We start from the raw sequence: 17,954 nt of genomic DNA, 5'->3' as shown, positions 1-17,954 counted from the left end.
TTCAATAAGCTATTAACAGAGTAAATTGCCAATTGAAATTTTTAATCAGCAATTAAAAATTAAACAAATTAACGGTTTTAATAGTAATGAAATGCCCATTTTCAATTAGACCATCAATTTTATCTTGGACAAAACCGTTAAATTAACAATTTTATCTTGGCCAAACCGCCTAGTGAATTAGCAGTTTATTTTAAAGAAAAGTTGTTATTTCAATTAGCGATCTTATCTCGAACCTATACAAGAGAAATTCAATATTTGCAACTATTGACGTGGACGGTAAATCTTCAATTATGTTAAAAAGGGACACAACCATGAAAATATGACAGCTTCTACAAGTGTTATTTACGAAAAACCCGTTCTTGTGTATCTTTATATTTAATTCTTAAGAGTAATGTCATGATCTTTTTGCCTTAAAGTAGCCATTAATGTCATATTGGGTGGTGTAAACATATTGATCTACCTTTTCGATTTTTGCTTAGTTTATTAATGGATAGTATTATTAAAAAAATTATTAACTTAATTCAACCTAGTCATTCAATAATCGCATGCCAAAAAAAATGTTGCACTTTAAGATCTTGCTTCAAAAACAAATTTGATCTTGGAGTTTGTTTCTCATGTGTTTCAAATTTAACTTATCCTCATTTCAATTGTATGCCAACAACTTGACTAGTCAAACAAATTACTTAGAAATTACTCAACCTTGTAATCTCGACAATGATTTCCAAAATTCTTAATTGTTTATGTCCCTTTGAGAAGCTTCTATTGGAAGATCATATTTGTAAGGCTTTAAATAGAGAAGTCAAAAAATAAATGTCAAATCATAACAACACCACCTCTTTTATTACAATATAATGATGGAAATAATACTCTTAATAAAAAAGTATACACCTCATATACATATTATCAAATCATAATAATAATAATAATAATAATAATACAAAGCAAATTACTCAATTCCAAAAAATTAAAAAAGAAATTCAAAAAGATGTATGTATTACAAAATGGGTGTGGTGGTAGTACAACCGTACAACAAATTAAAAATCGCACATGGAAACAAGAAGAGCGTGAATAAAGACAGTCCAAAACAAGACCAAATAATTTGGACCTATCTAAAAGGCTAAAGCGTGTGAAACGACGACGTATAACACCGCAAATAAAGCAGGAATAGTCGGTAACTTTGACATTGTTGCGTCTGAAGAGTCACCATCTGTTGGTGATGTTTTAGATCCACTTCCTGCAATTTCACATTTGTGCCAGGAATGAAATACTCGTGCTCGTGTTAATGCATAGGATAATTCCAGTTTATTTAATGACAATGTGATGTTATTTTAGTTCCCCTTGATATGATCATGGGTGTATGCGATTTTTTAAGGAAAAGTTAGTAAATTCTTTTTAATGTTTCAAGAACAATGTCTAAAATTGCTTAATGAGTGTCAATAAGTAATTGTTAAAGTTAGGTACAAACCTGGACTTCCTAATGGAGATCCTGCTGGAGAAGCGGCTGTAATAATACCACACAAGAAGTATTAGAATTTGGCAAACTGAATTTAAGGACATACTTTTTTCGTTTTTCAGTTGACATGTTTTGATTTTTTTCTTTTTTTGTTTCTTAATTACTTATAGACTCTACTTAAACTAATTTTTTTTTATGATTTACAAATAAGAATAGGGCAATGTTATATGTAGCTCTTAGGGTTATAAATAAGCATTTAATATATTTCATAATTTGGTATTAACTTAGGAATGCATGACAAAATCACGTGCAAATTAGTGTATTTAATGTTATATTTTCATTTGTTTTTTCAATTTTTAGCTTCTTGTATGCTAACATTTTCCATAAGAAAGGGTAATGTTATATGTAAAACATAGTATTATAATTTTGTTAAAATGTTTAAATGTGTATTTTACATATAAACTTAATTTTTTTACTTTTTGAAAATTAATTATACTAACAGTTAAACTTATGTATTGAAAAACATGAAAAATAAAGGGAGAGTATGTATTGCTTGGGACAAAAGTGAAGCACCCATGACCCGAACTATATAAAAAACTTGTACAAAATAGGTTCCATTTCTAAGAAGTTAATATCTCAACTATTGATTGATTAATCAAACCTAGATTTTATATTCCTCCAAAAAAAAAAAAAAAAAAAAAAAAAAAAAACTAGATTTGAATTAACTCATGAAATAGCATAAGGAAACTTCTAAAACCCATATGCAAATTAAATAAACAAATTAACCACAAACCAATAAAACCAAACAAGAAATCAAACATATGAACCATCATCACATTGATATTTCTATCTTGTTAAGTATAGTGTTAATAAACGATTACTTCATGTCTTCATGATGAATTATATGATAGAATTTATAAAATTAAATAGGAGAAAACACAAAAAAGAAAAAAAAAATCATATGGTAAACTTACCTTTATTACAACGGCTAAGAGGAGGAGTCTGAACATTGCAAGCATTAGGAAGAGTCAAAGCTTGAGTTTGGTTAATGTTAAGCCCAGCAGCCAAGCCCGAGGCTCCACCGTTAAGAACCTCGCACAAGCATTCTGGTGAGGACTTAACAACATTACCTAGCTGGCTGCAGCAGCTTGATGAGGGCGTCGACGAGTTCCCGGTGATGTAGTTTAAGCAAGGTGACAACGTGACCAACACATTGGTGCAAGCACCACTAATCCCTGACGAACTCGGTTGAGCCATTGACATAGCCCACATTGAGCTAATTGCTAGTACCAGAACCATGACATATTTTGGTGACACCATAATTATTTTTTCTTTGAGAATTTGATAGTATGTGTATTTTTGGTGATGTATAATTATTGTATGCAGTATGAATGTATAATTATATAAGTAAATGAATTATATTATGTGGGTATTTAAAGAGGAAGCTTAGAAGGAAAGGAACAAGTAAAGTGGTTTGTAATAGGTGAACAACCTTTTTCCTACTATACCGAAGATGCCTTTGTTAAAGGTTGAACGATTATTATTTTTATGTTATTTTCTTTGCTTTTGTTTGATTATTCAAAATTAAGCTTCAATTACGTGTCTTTCTTGTTTGTCTCTAGAATATAAGATGACTTAGATGGATCGATGATGCCTTACGAGTTACGACCAAAGCAATTGATTATAAGTATTTCGAGTGAGTTTCTTCCATCTTTCCATGCAATTTGATACCAAAGTACTATATTAACACGTCTTTTTCCAAATGATGTTACTGTTTGCAAGGTAATTTAGAAAATATGAGATATATTGTTTATGTGGTGGTTGAATGGGATATAATTAAAAATTGTGCGGTTAAAGTAAGTAAGATGGAGTTTATAAGAATTGGTAGGAGTAAAAGAAGTGAATAAAATAAGTGAAAAAGTGTAAATATAATAGCATAAAGCAAAGTATTAAAAATTCTATTAAAAAAAACAAACCCTTAAGAAAATTTAAAATATTTCAGAGTACCAAAATGTAAAGTGCATGTTATTCCCTTCATTTCGTAATAATCACAACAGTTTGACTTTTACACTATTTATATACTTACTTTGATAATACTTTTTATTAAAAATATGTGTACTCATGTAAAATGTTTTTAGATTAGTCTTTATGTATATTTTTATCATATTAACCTTTTATACTTCTTAAAATATATATTTATTAATATTAATGATTAAAATTGTATATTGATATGTGTATCAGTCAAAGTGTTGCGATTAATATGAAACAAAGGGAGTAGAAAATTTCATGGAGTACTACAAAATACTACGTACTGGTTTATAGATTTTTTGTTAGGAGTGTCTCATAATATACTTTTCCATAGTGATTTTAATCAAAATTCTATGGGTTGACTACTCATATATTCCTAAAATTCGTGATAGTTATATTAATTTTATATGGAAGCATATACGTATTATAATTTATAAGTAAAATGGGGCTGCTGGTAAACTCATCAAATGGAGTCCGATTCCATACGACCATACCAAACATATGTACATTTCTGGAGAGTCAACAAAACTAACGTGAGGTTATTGGCTTCCTTTTTAATTTAAACCTATTTCAAAATTCAACATCCACCACTTTGTCAATGGAAATTACGAGCACGTAGGAAGCATAATTGAAGAAAGAGTGTTAAGGATTTCTTGAATGTCCTCTATTTTTTAATATTCATTTTTGAAGTTTCATGCTTACCGATGTATAATATATTTTATACTGAGTAATATAATGCTTTTTATTGTCTTATACGTAGTATTAGAAATTACCGACAAAAAAGTTGATATCTAAAAAAAATTCTACTTATATAACAAGACGAACAAGGTCTAATGTAAGCATATTATTTTAACATTTAAATGACAAAACAGTAAAAGGAATGCATGCGAATAATGTAAAATTTTAAATGTTTACAAAACTTTATTGTAAACGTTACATTTCTTAGCGGATAATGGCTTAGGGCTAAATGGCCAGTTCTCCAACGTGTAGTTGTGGAGGTTAAGCAATTGGGAATGTAAGAGTTGTGGAGGGTAAGCAATTGGGAATGTAAGGAAATCCATGGAAAATCCGAATATGTTGAATTCATATGGCTTTTTATGTATAAAAGTGATCAGAGCAATACACCAACAAGCTGATCTAAATTTAGAATCTTCAATATTTTAAGCACGTTTTTAACTTCAAATTGCAATATCAGCAGAAACACTCAAAGTGATGAAAAGAAGGAATAGAGTAAAATGGATTTGGAATTCGGTCATGCTCCCATTAGATGTGTTCTTAGAATCCGATTTCGGTCCTGTTCCTGCATTATATAAATTCACCAATTAATAGCTAGTGAAAATTTTCATTATAACGTTCAAGATTGAAATATGTCAAAATGCACTTATTCTTTGTTTAAGGTAATAGCTCAGAGTTAATTTGTATGAACTCGTTTCCCCAAAGATTTTACTCAGAGTTAATTTGTATGAACTCGTTTCCCCAAAGATTTTGATGGAGCATGATCTGCAATAATAACTAAATAAGTCGGCCTAATTATTTCCAGCAAAAAAAAAAAAAAAAAAGATCCCTAACCAGTCTTCCACCCTAATGATTTCTAGGAAAGGGTAAGGGATTTTCACCTTCAAATACCTACAGCAGGCTACAATAATAGAGACCTTGTGATCTCAAGGTTATAAGGTAAATTCCTAACCAACTACACTAAGCTATACACCAATTGCTCTAATATACGTACGTACCCTCTGGTTTTGAAGCATTAGAAGGAAAAGCAGATAGGGAGAGTCCTGCAGGAAGTTTATTGCATTCGCTAACAGGTTGAGTTTTAACGTGACAGACTCTAGGGAGGGATTCAGCCTTGGTCTTATTGACGGGTAGTCCAATTTCAGAGCCATTGCCTTTGAGGCCAACACAAAGACACCAAGGTTGTGATTGAACAATAGCATGTAGTTGCAAGCAGCACGAAGAGGTCGGGGTGGAAGAGCTTCCCGTGATGAAATCAAGACACGGCGATAAGCTTACTAGTGCATCTTTGCACGCTAGTGCATAATCATCTCCCAGGGCTACACCCGACAACATGGTTATGACTAGCACCAGCGCGACTAGTGAGGCCATTCTTATCTTGTGTTACGATTACAAAAACAGAACGTCTAGCACTTTTCTTGGTTATATTTTTTCTCCCCTTGAAAATGTTCAGGAAAGTAAAGAGGATGAGTTTTATAGGGAGGTGGTTAACATAAAAAAGAAAAAAAAAGGGGTCAAAACTAATGTCTAATTTAGGCATGTAAGTGAATTAACTAGGTTCAAGTTTAGTTAATATGCCAGGCCTAGTATGTCTAGTGTTTTATCATTAATTGCTAATTTTTCTTTCATTTGGGGTACTAAAAATGGACATTAAAGCTGTATACCCTATAATTCACATTGCTGATGAAAAATTCTAAAGTAATAGTTCTGTAACCAACTTGAATCCAACTACTTTCTTATTAGTAAATAAAGTAATCTGCTATATTTCAAAGTTGATATGTTTTGCACAAGTGCCTTCTATAATCCATTTCTCACAAGTTTTCATGTACATTACAGTAAATCCATAATATTGTTCCTTTGGCAAGAACCTCATATTACCAATCAACATTGAGATTGCCTGTTTGGTATACGTACGTACTCTTTTTGTCCTCGAATAATCAGCCACATTTCTATTCTATATCAACTAGACAACCACAATCATTATGCTGTTGTATTTTTTATTAAATTAAACATTGTAATTTGCTCTAGCCTCTAGGACGTCTTTTCTTTAGTTGAGATGAAAATATTTATATAGTCACAGATTGAGAGATGATTGTGATATTTTAATTCAAATATCACAGAATTTGACGAAAAAATAGCTATTTTAGTGCCGAAAGGAGAATTCCTCTTTAAATGACAACATGAAGAAATTGATAATTAAGACACTTATATGGTAAAAGATTGATAGAGACACCTTAAAATTAATCTTAAAAGTGTGGTACAACTTTATTAATTTCAATCAAGCAAACAATATTACACAAACTGCTCAACAAATTCAATGACAGGGCCACAGGGGAGCCAATATGGTCCCAAAAATCACTCTACAACCATGACAAATTAATAAATATAGTACAATCACATACATAAATATTGCTAAAGGATGCTACAAAATGGCTCAAAAAATTGCCAAAGCTGAAGTACAGGATACAATTGAGAGTATAAAAGACAGCAGATAAAGGGAAGATTTAGTGGTGCTTCCATTTGATTCATCAGTTGATGGTACTGTCTTGGATCCAGACCCTGCAACAATAAAAGAACTTATATCAGATTCTTGTTTTTTCGGGTTTTGTGTAAAAAATATTTAAAAGCTCATGTATGTACCTGAGGGAAAATCAGCAGATGGGCCTTCAGGTTCTGCACCTGGTTGTCCTGCTGCTGGAGTACCTGCTGGAGCTGCACCTGAAGCTGAAGGTGTTCCTGTTCCTATTTACATAAAGAGCGCGATTTTATTATATTAGTGATAAGATTGTGTACTAATCCGTATTAGGCTTCCGTTACTTAAAAGTGTACATGTAGGGAAATTTAGTTGTATACAGTATTATGAAGAAGTAATCAGTCTTATTTGAATGGACAAAAAACTTACCACCACATTGACTAACAGGTGGAGTTTGTACATTGCAAGCATTGGGGAGGCCGAGAGCTCGGGTTTGGTTGATTGCAACACCTAAAGAGGAAGCTGCCCCACTGCTGAGAGCCGAGCAAAGGCACTGAGGCTGTGATTGGACAACGTTGGAAAGAGCCGAGCAGCATGAAGATGCAGGGGAAGAGGAGTTGCCGGTTATGAAGTTAAGGCAAGAGGACATGCTAAGTAACACACTTGTGCAACTGTTGCCGCCTGATTGAGCTTTTACTCCATTCCATGTTAAGGCCATTACTAAAACTAGGAGCACTAAACATACTTTAGATCCTCTTGAAGCCATTTTGCAAGTAAAAACAAAAGTAATAAAAAAAGAATTGATTAAAGGAGGGAAATTGAAAATTAGTTGAATTTAGATGAGGATGATTATTTTGGGAAAGAGGGGGAAGGTTTTATAGGATTATTAGTTGGAAGTGGACAACAAAGTGCAGTTAAGTTTGGGTGGCCAAACCAATATTTTGTTCATATGGTTAGTTCAACAATACAGTTTATTTATATCACTTGCATGATTTAGCATATTATTTACATATACTAGTTAGTCCTGTCTGATTTTCTTTTATTCAATTCCTACCTATCATGTATTCTAGTATGAAATTATTTGGTATGACAAAGTAGATTTAACAAAAGGCATACGTATCTTGAATTCTTGAGAAACTAGTTTATGTCATACTAAGATTCTCGATAATCTAATTTCACAATGATAAGAAACAAATTTTATTTAAGAGTTTTTTTTCTTAACCCCTTCCGTCTGAAATTAGTTGTCACATTGTAATGTCAGAAATCACTCCTAATCCATAAAACAATATTAAGTGACATGATTGTATGGAAAGATAGATCCTCTATAATACTACGTAGTTGACTTTCTTTTATCACCTATCAATCATTTCTGCAAGTAAATTTCCAATCAATAAAAGCAGTTGCCATTTATGCTCAAGGAGTCAAGGGGTAACAATTCAATCAAGTCACAGTAAAGTAAACTTGAAATATGCTATAATAACCATGAAAATAACACTTTTTTTTTTGACACAAAAATAACAATCTTTCAATTATAATCTTCACCTAACATTCCAAACACAACCAAATCATTTCCTTATAAAATTTGGACAAACAAGTAGTATAAAAAAAAAAAAAATAAATAAATAAAAAACATTAGAACCTTCCACTCATATCTTTCCACATAAGTCAGAGGCAGTTGGTCTCACTACAGAAATACTCTGCTTTTACTCAGAACAACACTCAAAATACACTTCCACTCTATAAATTACTCATTTGTTTTGTAAGTTCTTCACCACAAAAATTCAGCAAAACAAAAAACACTAACAGAAAAGTACTAAAATCAAGTAAATGGATAGTTTTAATTTTACCTCATCAAAAGTAGCATTATCCATCTTAACTTATATTTTAGTAGTAAGTTCAGTGAATGGGCAGGTGACTACACCATGCACAGCCTCAATGGTAGCCACCTTCACCCCATGCATGAACTACCTCACCGGCAGCACGGCCAATGGCTCATCTCCATCGTCGAACTGCTGTGGTGCCTTGAGATCAGTGATGAGCAGTAGCGTCGACTGTGCTTGCCTCATGGTCACTGCAAGTGTTCCTCTGCCTCAACTTGTTAACAGAACTCTTGCACTTGGACTCCCTAGGGTTTGTAAAAGTGGTGGTGTTCCTATTAAGTGTGAAGGTAACTGGCCTCATTTCATGACCATAATTTTATAAGATTAGATTTTTAGTTTTGATTTTATATTGTCAAATCGTTAATTGGGTTGGTGTTTTATGTCATCTTGCAGCTTCTGGTAGTCCTCTCCCTGCTCCAGGTACAATTAATATGATTATTTTTCTTACCTACACTATGTCCGGAACTATAATAGTCACATTAATAGTGTAATACGAATAATGTAAAATTAAAGTTGAAATCCGGATGGACAAAAAACTATTGATATTCAGCTTTGAGTTTTCATCAATATTGGAATGACCTGAATTATGCATGCACTTAATTATTTCACATGATTTTCTAATCAAATGTTTTTACATGTAATTTAATTAACAGGTCCTCTGCAGTTTGGAGCAACTCCTCCAGCAGGAGCCTCACCTAGCCCAGCATTTAGTCCCCAAGGTACGAATATTAAAAATCTGATTGACAAAACTTATCTGACTCATACTCAAACTAATCAAACTGGGTGACTAGAAAATTACCCGAATCAAAATCATTAAATCAAATGTGGGTGAACTAACTAATTTCCCATAATAAGTTAAGATTAATTGGAGTATCTACTACCAAAGCATAACGGCCTATGCATAATCATAGTGTTTAATAAAATCATCATGCTACACATATTAAGAAACGGAAAAAGTATCAATATAAAAATATGAGACTTAATTCTTTGAATGTTTGTATTTGAAAACATGAATCTAGCATCCGAAGCAACAGCCTTTACACCAGCACCCGAACCAACGGGCACAGAAGTATCACAGGTGGTGGCGCCATCAACGGTGGATGTCGAGGCACCATCCTCAGTGGAAGTTGAGGCACCATCAAGGACTCCTAGAATTCGACCAGTGTTGACCCCATCAACCTCAAGTGTATCCATGATCCTCTCATCATCAGCTACTAATATTTGGGCATTTCTAATGGGATTCATGTTATTCATGTTGTAACGTAACATATTTGTACGTATATATCAAATTAAAGATTGTGCGGTCGAGTTCTCCCATGATCCATAGGTCTCTTGTATGTTGTATTGGGTTCAAAATTGTAATAATAAAATTACAAATTAGGGTGAAAGAGATGATAGAATGGTTTGTATATTATTGATTAGAGTATTTATACAAAACCTAAGCTTATAAGATAGGAAACAATCTTCCTAAAACATATATTAGCATAACCATAAATCCTAAATATATATATTCTCTAAATAATATCTTAAATATAAATAATCCTAAATATATTATTTTCTTAATGATATCTACGGAACGATATATTTTCCGATATCTCATATCTCTAACACCCTCCCGCAATCGTAACGGCAGTAACATGAACGTTGCGATTGGAAATTCTTCACTTTGTTGAAGCCGAGATGGACTACTTTGGTGATGTTGCCTTCACTTTTTTTTTGAATGATGAGAACGTTCAGCTTTTCTAACCCATCAATCATCAAATAAACAAACAGGAATGTCATTTTTTTCGAACCTGTAAAAATAACAGTACAATGAGAACGACTCTTCTTCTCGAACTCGTCATATGCTTGCCCTGTCGTCTTAAGGTATAATGTCATGTCGTCTCAAGGTACAAGGAAACCAATATGCTTGTCCTGTTGTTTCAAGGTACAAGGAAACCAATACCTTGTCTCACGGCACAAGGAGAACCCATATGTAAAACCCTGTCTCATGGCATAAGAAGAACCAATATATCTTATCTCACGACACAAGAGAGTTATGAAAATAAAATAAAAAAAAAACCTAGATCGATGCCACATTGTCACCTATCTTCTTCTTTGAGAATCAAAGACCTACACATGACCCACCAACATCTTAATCATCTTAATCAAGCCATTCATGATATAAAATCATCAAACTCTTCGGGAAGCTTTTTTTTTTTTTTTTTTTTTTTTTTTTTTTGGAGAGAAAAAAAATATATATTATAGTTTTGACGAAAGGTTTATCCCACCGGTGGGTTTAATTTCCAACCCACCGGCAGGGGGGAATTTTTCTGAACGATCCCAAAATCTAACCTGCTCTTGATACCTTGACAAATTTGGGGAAAATAATTCTCTATATTTTCTCATTGTATTTTCCCATTCATAATATTCGGCCACATTACAATAGACAATAGGAATATCTAATCCTAATATTCCTAAATATCTTAACTTCCTAAATCTATTCACAATATATCACATATATCTTTTTACAATAATATTTCATATGATATTATTCTCATAATATCATATCACAATATATTTTCCTATCTCAATACCCTACCTCAAGTCAGAGGTGTAGATCTCAAATGTCCGACTTGGACAATAAAATAAAATCTGCATCTTGTTGTCATCATTAAGCTGCAATATGTAATCATAAAACGATCCGTCAAAAATCACAAAAAAAATCTTCTTGAACTTGAATACTTGATCATGCCACGTTCTTCATCTTCATTAAAATCATCAAATTTCACCATGATCAACACAGTCACAAAAAATCGATTTCTCATTAAAAAAAAAAAAAATTGTGAACTCTCACAATAATTCTCACACTATTATACATAAATTAAGATTTTTCTTTTTGAAGAATACATTAATTATGGATAAACGTATAATTTAATTCTACAATATATATATATATATATATATATATATATATATATATATATATATATATATATATATATATATATATATATATATATATATATATATATATATATAGAGTAAACTCTCACAATCATTCTGTATTGGACAAGTACAATTAATAAATAATGCGTACAATTGATCACTCCTCTTACACGAATTCTCGTGTTTGAGGGTTTTTTTTGTGTTTTTTCCTTTCATGAGAAGGTCATTCTTTTCGAGCCCATCAATCAACAATTAGGAACGTCATTCTTTTTAACATGCAAATTTAATATATATACTCCCTCCGCCCACAATTATCTGCAATAATCCTATGTGTGATATATTTAGGATTATATTTTCCAATATAACTAAATATATTATTCTCTTAATAATATTTACGGAAAATATATCACACATATATCTGCAACATTTGCCATAAATGGGTGCTCTTTATTATGTGCAACAAATTTTTTTCTTTCCTCTTTTAGTAAATTTTAAAGAATAAAAAGACCACCTTACCTTACTAATATTATTAACTTTGTTTAACATCTTTTAATTACACTTACTTACCAACTAATTACCACCTTACCCCAGCCACCTTCGCCGCCCCTACCACCAGCCCAGAGCACCACCACCACCACGACAAGACCCCAAATCGTCGCGCAATTCTCCGACCATCCCCTACCCCAAATCGTCGCGATAAGATAGGAAACAATCTTCCTAAAACATATACTAGCATAACCATAAATCCTAAAAATATATAATCTCTAAATAATATCTTAAACATAAATAATCCTAAATATATTATTCTCTTAATAATATTTACGGAAAATATATCACACATATATTTTCCAATAACTTATATCTATAACATAGAATTTGTTTAAAAGCTACTACTAGAATCCTCAAATTTGACATGTCTAATTCCACTTAAGCAATAATTGATATGTATTTTTGGTTTTTTCTTGATGATTTTGTTAAGAGAATAACTCCCGTGTGGTTGTGAATGGCAAAAGAGACAAATAAGAAAAATGGGTTACTCCTCATAGCTTAGATTCATATTACCAAATTTTTTTTTTTTTTTTTTTTGGTACTATCATATTACCAAATTAATAGATTTAAAAAATATAATTATGTTGGGATTATATATGGTCAAACTCTCATCTGATGCAGGCTTGAGCAAAAATGTGAACAAGTAAATGTTGACTCCTTGGCTCAAGATATTAATAATTGTCTAGCTTGAATATCTCATGCGTTGTCTTATCTCATTAGCACCCTTAATTAGCTTAATTAGTTTGATCACCACACACAACTAAGCTAAGTCCTTTTTACATACATTTTGTACAATTGGAACCCTAAACATAAGGATAAAACGCCTGGCAAATTAGAGTTGCCATGAAGAAAGATAGATTATAGGACGTTAATTAACAAAAATTAGAGGCTTAAAACATTAAAACTCCTAGCTTTTAGCCAATCTAATAGCACTAAATAAAAAGTTCACCATAAAATTGCCCACATTTTAAGGCTTTTAATTTGTCCAAAAATAAGCACTCCACCATATATATAACCTAGGCTCTTCTCATGCAACAAATTAAATATATCACACACGTACTGTTTATTTCAAAACAAAAGATAATTCGTACATAAACTAAAAAATGGCCGCTAACAAGTTTGTTGCAATGTTTATGATGTGCATGATTGTGGCCGCCGCCATGAACTTGGTGGTAGAGGCCGGTGATCCTAATGGTGCCGGTACGGAGGTGTACAAGAAATGTTTCGCTGACTGCCAAAACTCTTGCCAGGGAGGTGAAACCCATTGTGAGATGAGTTGTGACGAAAAATGTGATGAAGAGGAAACCAGGGGTATGTTTATCAATTGGGATATTAATCATTACATAGCCTATAATTCTTTGATTAGCTTTATTTCATGGTATATATTATGGTTGTTAAATGGTGGCAAAATAATTTTTTTAAGGTGTTAAATTATAAAAAAAACATATAATTCCTCCGTTTTTTTTTAGTTAACACGTTTTTTTAGTCACGTTTGTCAATTCACAATTTCAACCATTAATATCTTTAATTACCGATAAACAAAAATTATAAAAAGTTGATATTATGAAAATATATATCGTGACGAATCTAACAAGATCCCACATGACTATATTTTTCATTACGTATAAAGCACAAAACACGGTAAAGGGGAGTGAGTGAATAGTGCTAAAGTCAAAACGTGTCAACTAAAAAAATAGAGGTAGTATATATTTAAGAAAGTAAAAATCAAAATCAGGTTTTTAAAGGTGGTAAAAAAAAAAAAAAAAAAAATCTTGTTATCTTTTCAAGTCGAAATAAAATACGGACTAGATTGATTATGGTTCGATTTTACTTGAACATTAGAATATGAAGAATGTTTTGGTTCAATATACGTTGTCAAAGTTCTTTATATTGGCTTATGAGGCACAAAATATAGTAGCGTAGATAGGGGTTTGATTATAGGTCTTGAGTATCACCCTTTAACCAATTACTTTATGGAGGACCTTAATTTAATGTTGCTAAGCTAATTTGTGTATATTTTCTTGTTACAGCAAAAGTAAATGGAATGGGGAAGACGTTGAAGTTAGACTAAATATGAAGCGATGGTTTATACGAAGACGAAAGATGATCTAAATTACTGAGGAAATGATGCACGTCTTCGTTTAGAAACAATCATGATTTGTAGCATTATTCTGTTTAATGTGCCAAAAGAAAGTAAAAGAAGAAAAAATGAATAAATAATAAAAATGTACTTTATTTTTTAGCTTATAAATCTTTAACTCGTGGATAATAGGTGTTTTATTATCCATTAGGAAACTGCTTCATTTTGAGAAATTTTATATACACTATTTTTGGTGTTCGAGATTAAACTTTATTTTCTAACCTTTGTTTGTACTGCTAATTTTCCCTTTAAATTTGGGTTAAAATATAGTTCTAAATATTATACTACGTAGATATCAATTTTATATAATCAATGTTATTACATTAGTCTTAATTTTATACTTTGCATATATACTTCCTCCGTTTCATATTAGATGACACATTTCATTTAGGCACGTTTGCCAATGTACACTTTCTAATGCAAATATATTTGATTACATATTAGCAATTATAAAAATTTGATATTAAAAAATTAGATGTTGAGACGAATCTAACAAGATCCCACATTATTATACTTTTTCTCAACACGAAATCACAAAACAAAGTCAAAACAAGTTATGTGAATAGTGCACAAAGTCAAACTGTATCATCTAATTTGAAACGGAGGAAATACATTTTTTTTTTTGTCTCTATTATTAATGGAGTACAATAATTAGTACTACATACATATGATATGAGACTTAGTATAACAAAAAGATCATTAGTTATTAATTAATTTTAACGATTTAAACTTTGTTGTTTTGTTCTATTCAATTCATTGACCTTGAATTAATTTGAGTTGATCAAAATATGAATGATAATGATCTTGCTATATATTTATTGTCAACCTTAAGCTTGGTCTTTATCTTAATAATATTACCCTCCGATCCAATCCCATAATTAATCAAAAATAGAATAAATAGTCTTTCATTTCTTAGGTTATCTTCCTCGATCAGTTTCGACGAATTATCATCGTACATCTGTCATGACCAGCAATATTTGACAATTATTATTACTACATTATCAAATACTTACTAAAATAAATTGTAGATATGGACAAAATTCAATTACGGATTATCTTATAAGATTAACGTATATGGTTTGCATTGGGATTTGTCTAAATAGTCATATCTCTTCCTCAAGAAATGGCGAACTCTATGCCTTGTTCAATGTTAATCTTCCTGACTGAATCCTTGTAACCCAATCAATGCCTACTAAGTTATTAAGACTATATTTTCAAAAATTATTCCTGGCTATGTTGCATTATTTGCCAAAGTAATTTTTAATACTTTGTATACTATATACTTTTTCCGTTTCTTTAGGAATTGCACAATATTTTACTGAAAAAAAAAAATTAGGAATAACGAACTCATGTGATGATAGGCTGACGATGGAGAGAAGTAATGTATTTATGTGCAAATATGAAAACGTTTCAATAATTAAAAACATAATTACGTAGATTACAAGAAAAAATTGTTTCATTCAAAGAATGAAAGGAGGAAAAATTGTATGCCTTGTTTAGCTGTCTATCCTTGCCTTCTTGACTGCTTGTTATCGACTCAACATCTATTAATCCGTAATTAATTAATCTATCTACTAATAGAGTATATGATAATGATAATAATAATAATAGTTATTCAAAAAAAAAAGAGTACATGATAATACTACATATGTATTTTAAAATACATATGGAGTACTTAGTATGTTGCACTATTTGCTATAAATAAACGAGGTGCTATTGCTAGCCAAACCACAACTCAAATATTTCTCCACATATTCTAATAGTTAGAGTCAAGAAATAGTGAGAAAGCTAGAAAGAGTTTGATAGGCATGGCAAAGGGTACTTACATTCTAAGTATTCTCATCGTCTTCTTCTTCTCCTTAGCCATTGTTGCTCACTCTGTAAGACCCTAACTATACATCAAATTTTATCATCGTTAAAAGTTCTTAATCTTTTGCATATTTTTGTTAGTTATTGATTCATGCATGAAACTAGCTAATTAAGCTAGATGAGCCTATATATAATAAGTCTAGTCACACACTAGTTGATCCTCGAGTATTAAGATGTTGTTTGGCACTATATACTCCTACGTAGCTGTATACATACCTCTCTTTTTCGAACTTTTGATTATTTTTTTTCACCTTTTGAGGTCTAATATCTGCGTATTATGATTATAAAGGTTGTAAAAGATTTAATATTGTGAATGCACTTCCAATTACAAATGATCTAGCAATATGTATATATACACAGAAGTTTTATATATATCATGGTTAATTTTTCATTACATAGCGTAGGAAGACATCGATCATAAAGCAAAAACATTAATCATTCGTAAACGGAGGGAATATATCCAACTTTTGACTACATAATCCATACACTACTAGTACACTATTACTACTACATGAGTTGACACCATTTTTTGTGCATATGCAGTCATGTACGTATAACGTGAAACTAAAGACCGGAAATGTGGAAAGAGCTGGAACAGATGCTAGGATTTTGCTTCGTCTGTATGACAAGAATGGCAATTCAATAGATGCTCCAAGTTTGAGAAGGTATAGGGATGGACCAGATTCAAGGGACTACTTTGAGAAGGGTCAGTTGGACAAATTTAAAATCCCCGGAAGATGCCTCAAAATTTGCAAAATGGAATTGAGCCACAACAATGGTGGTGATCACCCTGGCTGGTACGTTGACTACTTGGAAGTCACCGTTGTTAACGACCAGACGGGGAAAAGCTCCGCCGTAAAGAGGTTCAACATTAAGCGATGGCTTGCCAAAGATGCACCTCCTTATTACTCAACCTCAGTCGTCAAGGGTAAATGCTAAATTGCTTATTTGAATGACTCTAAGGTTACATGTATGGCTAAATTATGCTCGTTGCTTTTAAAAATGTAATAACTTGAATAGCATATGCAGTTATAAATACTTGTATGCTATAACATTCTCCGGATGTTGTCTATGGTTCAATTTCTTAGTTCGTGTTTGTGTTGTTATCCTCCAGGAAAGAACGGGTGATGAGTATGTGTACATTCGTTCTATATGTATCTGTAATAATAATATCCGTGTATGTCTTGTTCAAATTTAAGTATCGTGTTACATTATGTTTGTTTAATTATTGTAATATATTTTCTCCTTTTTCTTTACTTGTAACACAACCTTATGATGACGCGCACTCTGAGAAAGAAATTAGGTAATGCAACCAGATAAATTAATCATAATAATAAATGCACATACTACTATCTAACCTTTTCCTATTCTTGATGCTAAAATTATTTCAAAAAGTCATACGTTCACCTTCTCTAATCACCTCTTAAAAATACACGTCTTTTGCAGTTTAGCTATGATGCAAGTAAAATAACTGTATAAACCTGAAGCATATCATGATCGAAGAAAACAGTAAATCTATAATAGTAGTACAGAGTACCTGACAGTATCGCCTCATTTAGGTTAAATCTTTCAACCAATCTGGCCAGAGGGATTTCTCCTGGGTGCCAAGCCCTTTCAGAAATTGATTGTCGCAACCCCTTATAAGCATAGAAATTGAGGAAAGAGACAGCGGTCACAACTCACATATAAGACAGCTAAAAGTTTTAGGCATTAATTCACATCAGCTTAAGCAGAAGCCAGAAGGCAGTCACAAGTAAAAGAAGGGAGGGATGCACAAAAGTAGAAACAAAAATCCTTGCCCTAGAATTTGCCACAAGAGCAAACTTCTCTGGCCTTTGACAGAGATTCTGAATTTGAAACGTTCCAAATTTTATACGATTAGTGATTTCACAAAAAAAA

General features: G+C 31.8%; 5 protein-coding genes across 5 annotated transcripts; 2 read left to right on the top strand and 3 right to left on the bottom strand.

Moving 5' to 3' along the window:
* Window positions 1–812: 812 nt before the first annotated feature.
* On the bottom strand, window positions 813–2,926 carry LOC110727470 (non-specific lipid transfer protein GPI-anchored 2-like). Its single transcript, XM_021907027.1, has 3 exons — window positions 2,428–2,926; window positions 1,466–1,501; window positions 813–1,234 (listed from the first exon to the last, which is right to left on the bottom strand). Exons 1-3 carry the CDS (start codon window positions 2,771–2,773, stop codon window positions 1,110–1,112), a joined length of 507 nt encoding a protein of 168 aa, XP_021762719.1. The 5' UTR covers window positions 2,774–2,926; the 3' UTR covers window positions 813–1,109.
* A 1,733-nt stretch (window positions 2,927–4,659) lies between these two features.
* LOC110727433 (non-specific lipid-transfer protein-like protein At2g13820) lies at window positions 4,660–5,587 on the bottom strand. The gene is made up of 2 exons (XM_021906993.1): window positions 5,215–5,587; window positions 4,660–4,781 (listed from the first exon to the last, which is right to left on the bottom strand). Exons 1-2 carry the CDS (start codon window positions 5,585–5,587, stop codon window positions 4,660–4,662), a joined length of 495 nt encoding a protein of 164 aa, XP_021762685.1.
* An 869-nt stretch (window positions 5,588–6,456) lies between these two features.
* On the bottom strand, window positions 6,457–7,551 carry LOC110727469 (non-specific lipid transfer protein GPI-anchored 2-like). Its single transcript, XM_021907026.1, has 3 exons — window positions 7,119–7,551; window positions 6,857–6,958; window positions 6,457–6,775 (listed from the first exon to the last, which is right to left on the bottom strand). Exons 1-3 carry the CDS (start codon window positions 7,453–7,455, stop codon window positions 6,651–6,653), a joined length of 564 nt encoding a protein of 187 aa, XP_021762718.1. The 5' UTR covers window positions 7,456–7,551; the 3' UTR covers window positions 6,457–6,650.
* Window positions 7,552–8,039: 488 nt separating this feature from the next.
* LOC110727468 (non-specific lipid transfer protein-like 1) lies at window positions 8,040–9,957 on the top strand. The gene is made up of 4 exons (XM_021907025.1): window positions 8,040–8,856; window positions 8,963–8,989; window positions 9,223–9,288; window positions 9,589–9,957. The coding sequence occupies exons 1-4, from the start codon at window positions 8,517–8,519 to the stop codon at window positions 9,828–9,830; spliced, it is 675 nt and encodes a 224-aa protein (XP_021762717.1). The 5' UTR covers window positions 8,040–8,516; the 3' UTR covers window positions 9,831–9,957.
* A 5,947-nt stretch (window positions 9,958–15,904) lies between these two features.
* LOC110727419 (PLAT domain-containing protein 3-like) lies at window positions 15,905–17,280 on the top strand. Its single transcript, XM_021906983.1, has 2 exons — window positions 15,905–16,066; window positions 16,599–17,280. The coding sequence occupies exons 1-2, from the start codon at window positions 15,995–15,997 to the stop codon at window positions 16,992–16,994; spliced, it is 468 nt and encodes a 155-aa protein (XP_021762675.1). The 5' UTR covers window positions 15,905–15,994; the 3' UTR covers window positions 16,995–17,280.
* The last annotated feature ends 674 nt before the right edge of the window (window positions 17,281–17,954 follow it).

This window comes from Chenopodium quinoa, unplaced genomic scaffold, assembly GCF_001683475.1.
Source record: "Chenopodium quinoa cultivar QQ74 unplaced genomic scaffold, ASM168347v1, whole genome shotgun sequence".
NCBI classification, from domain to species: Eukaryota; Viridiplantae; Streptophyta; class Magnoliopsida; order Caryophyllales; family Amaranthaceae; genus Chenopodium; species Chenopodium quinoa.
The sequence above is the reverse complement of the archived record's forward strand: the minus strand, read 5'-3'. Positions and strand labels throughout refer to the sequence as shown.

Coding starts and splice junctions, on each gene's coding strand:
- LOC110727470 (XM_021907027.1), bottom strand. CDS start 2,773: ATGGTGTCACCAAAATATGTCATGGTTCTGGTACTAGCAATTAGCTCA. Junction 1,502..2,427: donor TCTTAGCCGTTGTAATAAAG/GTAAGTTTACCA, acceptor GTATTATTACAG/CCGCTTCTCCAGCAGGATCT. Junction 1,235..1,465: donor ATCTCCATTAGGAAGTCCAG/GTTTGTACCTAA, acceptor GTGAAATTGCAG/GAAGTGGATCTAAAACATCA.
- LOC110727433 (XM_021906993.1), bottom strand. CDS start 5,587: ATGGCCTCACTAGTCGCGCTGGTGCTAGTCATAACCATGTTGTCGGGT. Junction 4,782..5,214: donor TAATGCTTCAAAACCAGAGG/GTACGTACGTAT, acceptor TATATAATGCAG/GAACAGGACCGAAATCGGAT.
- LOC110727469 (XM_021907026.1), bottom strand. CDS start 7,455: ATGGCTTCAAGAGGATCTAAAGTATGTTTAGTGCTCCTAGTTTTAGTA. Junction 6,959..7,118: donor ACCTGTTAGTCAATGTGGTG/GTAAGTTTTTTG, acceptor TTATGTAAATAG/GAACAGGAACACCTTCAGCT. Junction 6,776..6,856: donor ATCTGCTGATTTTCCCTCAG/GTACATACATGA, acceptor TTATTGTTGCAG/GGTCTGGATCCAAGACAGTA.
- LOC110727468 (XM_021907025.1), top strand. CDS start 8,517: ATGGATAGTTTTAATTTTACCTCATCAAAAGTAGCATTATCCATCTTA. Junction 8,990..9,222: donor TAGTCCTCTCCCTGCTCCAG/GTACAATTAATA, acceptor TTTAATTAACAG/GTCCTCTGCAGTTTGGAGCA. Junction 9,289..9,588: donor CCCAGCATTTAGTCCCCAAG/GTACGAATATTA, acceptor ACATGAATCTAG/CATCCGAAGCAACAGCCTTT.
- LOC110727419 (XM_021906983.1), top strand. CDS start 15,995: ATGGCAAAGGGTACTTACATTCTAAGTATTCTCATCGTCTTCTTCTTC. Junction 16,067..16,598: donor TAGCCATTGTTGCTCACTCT/GTAAGACCCTAA, acceptor GTGCATATGCAG/TCATGTACGTATAACGTGAA.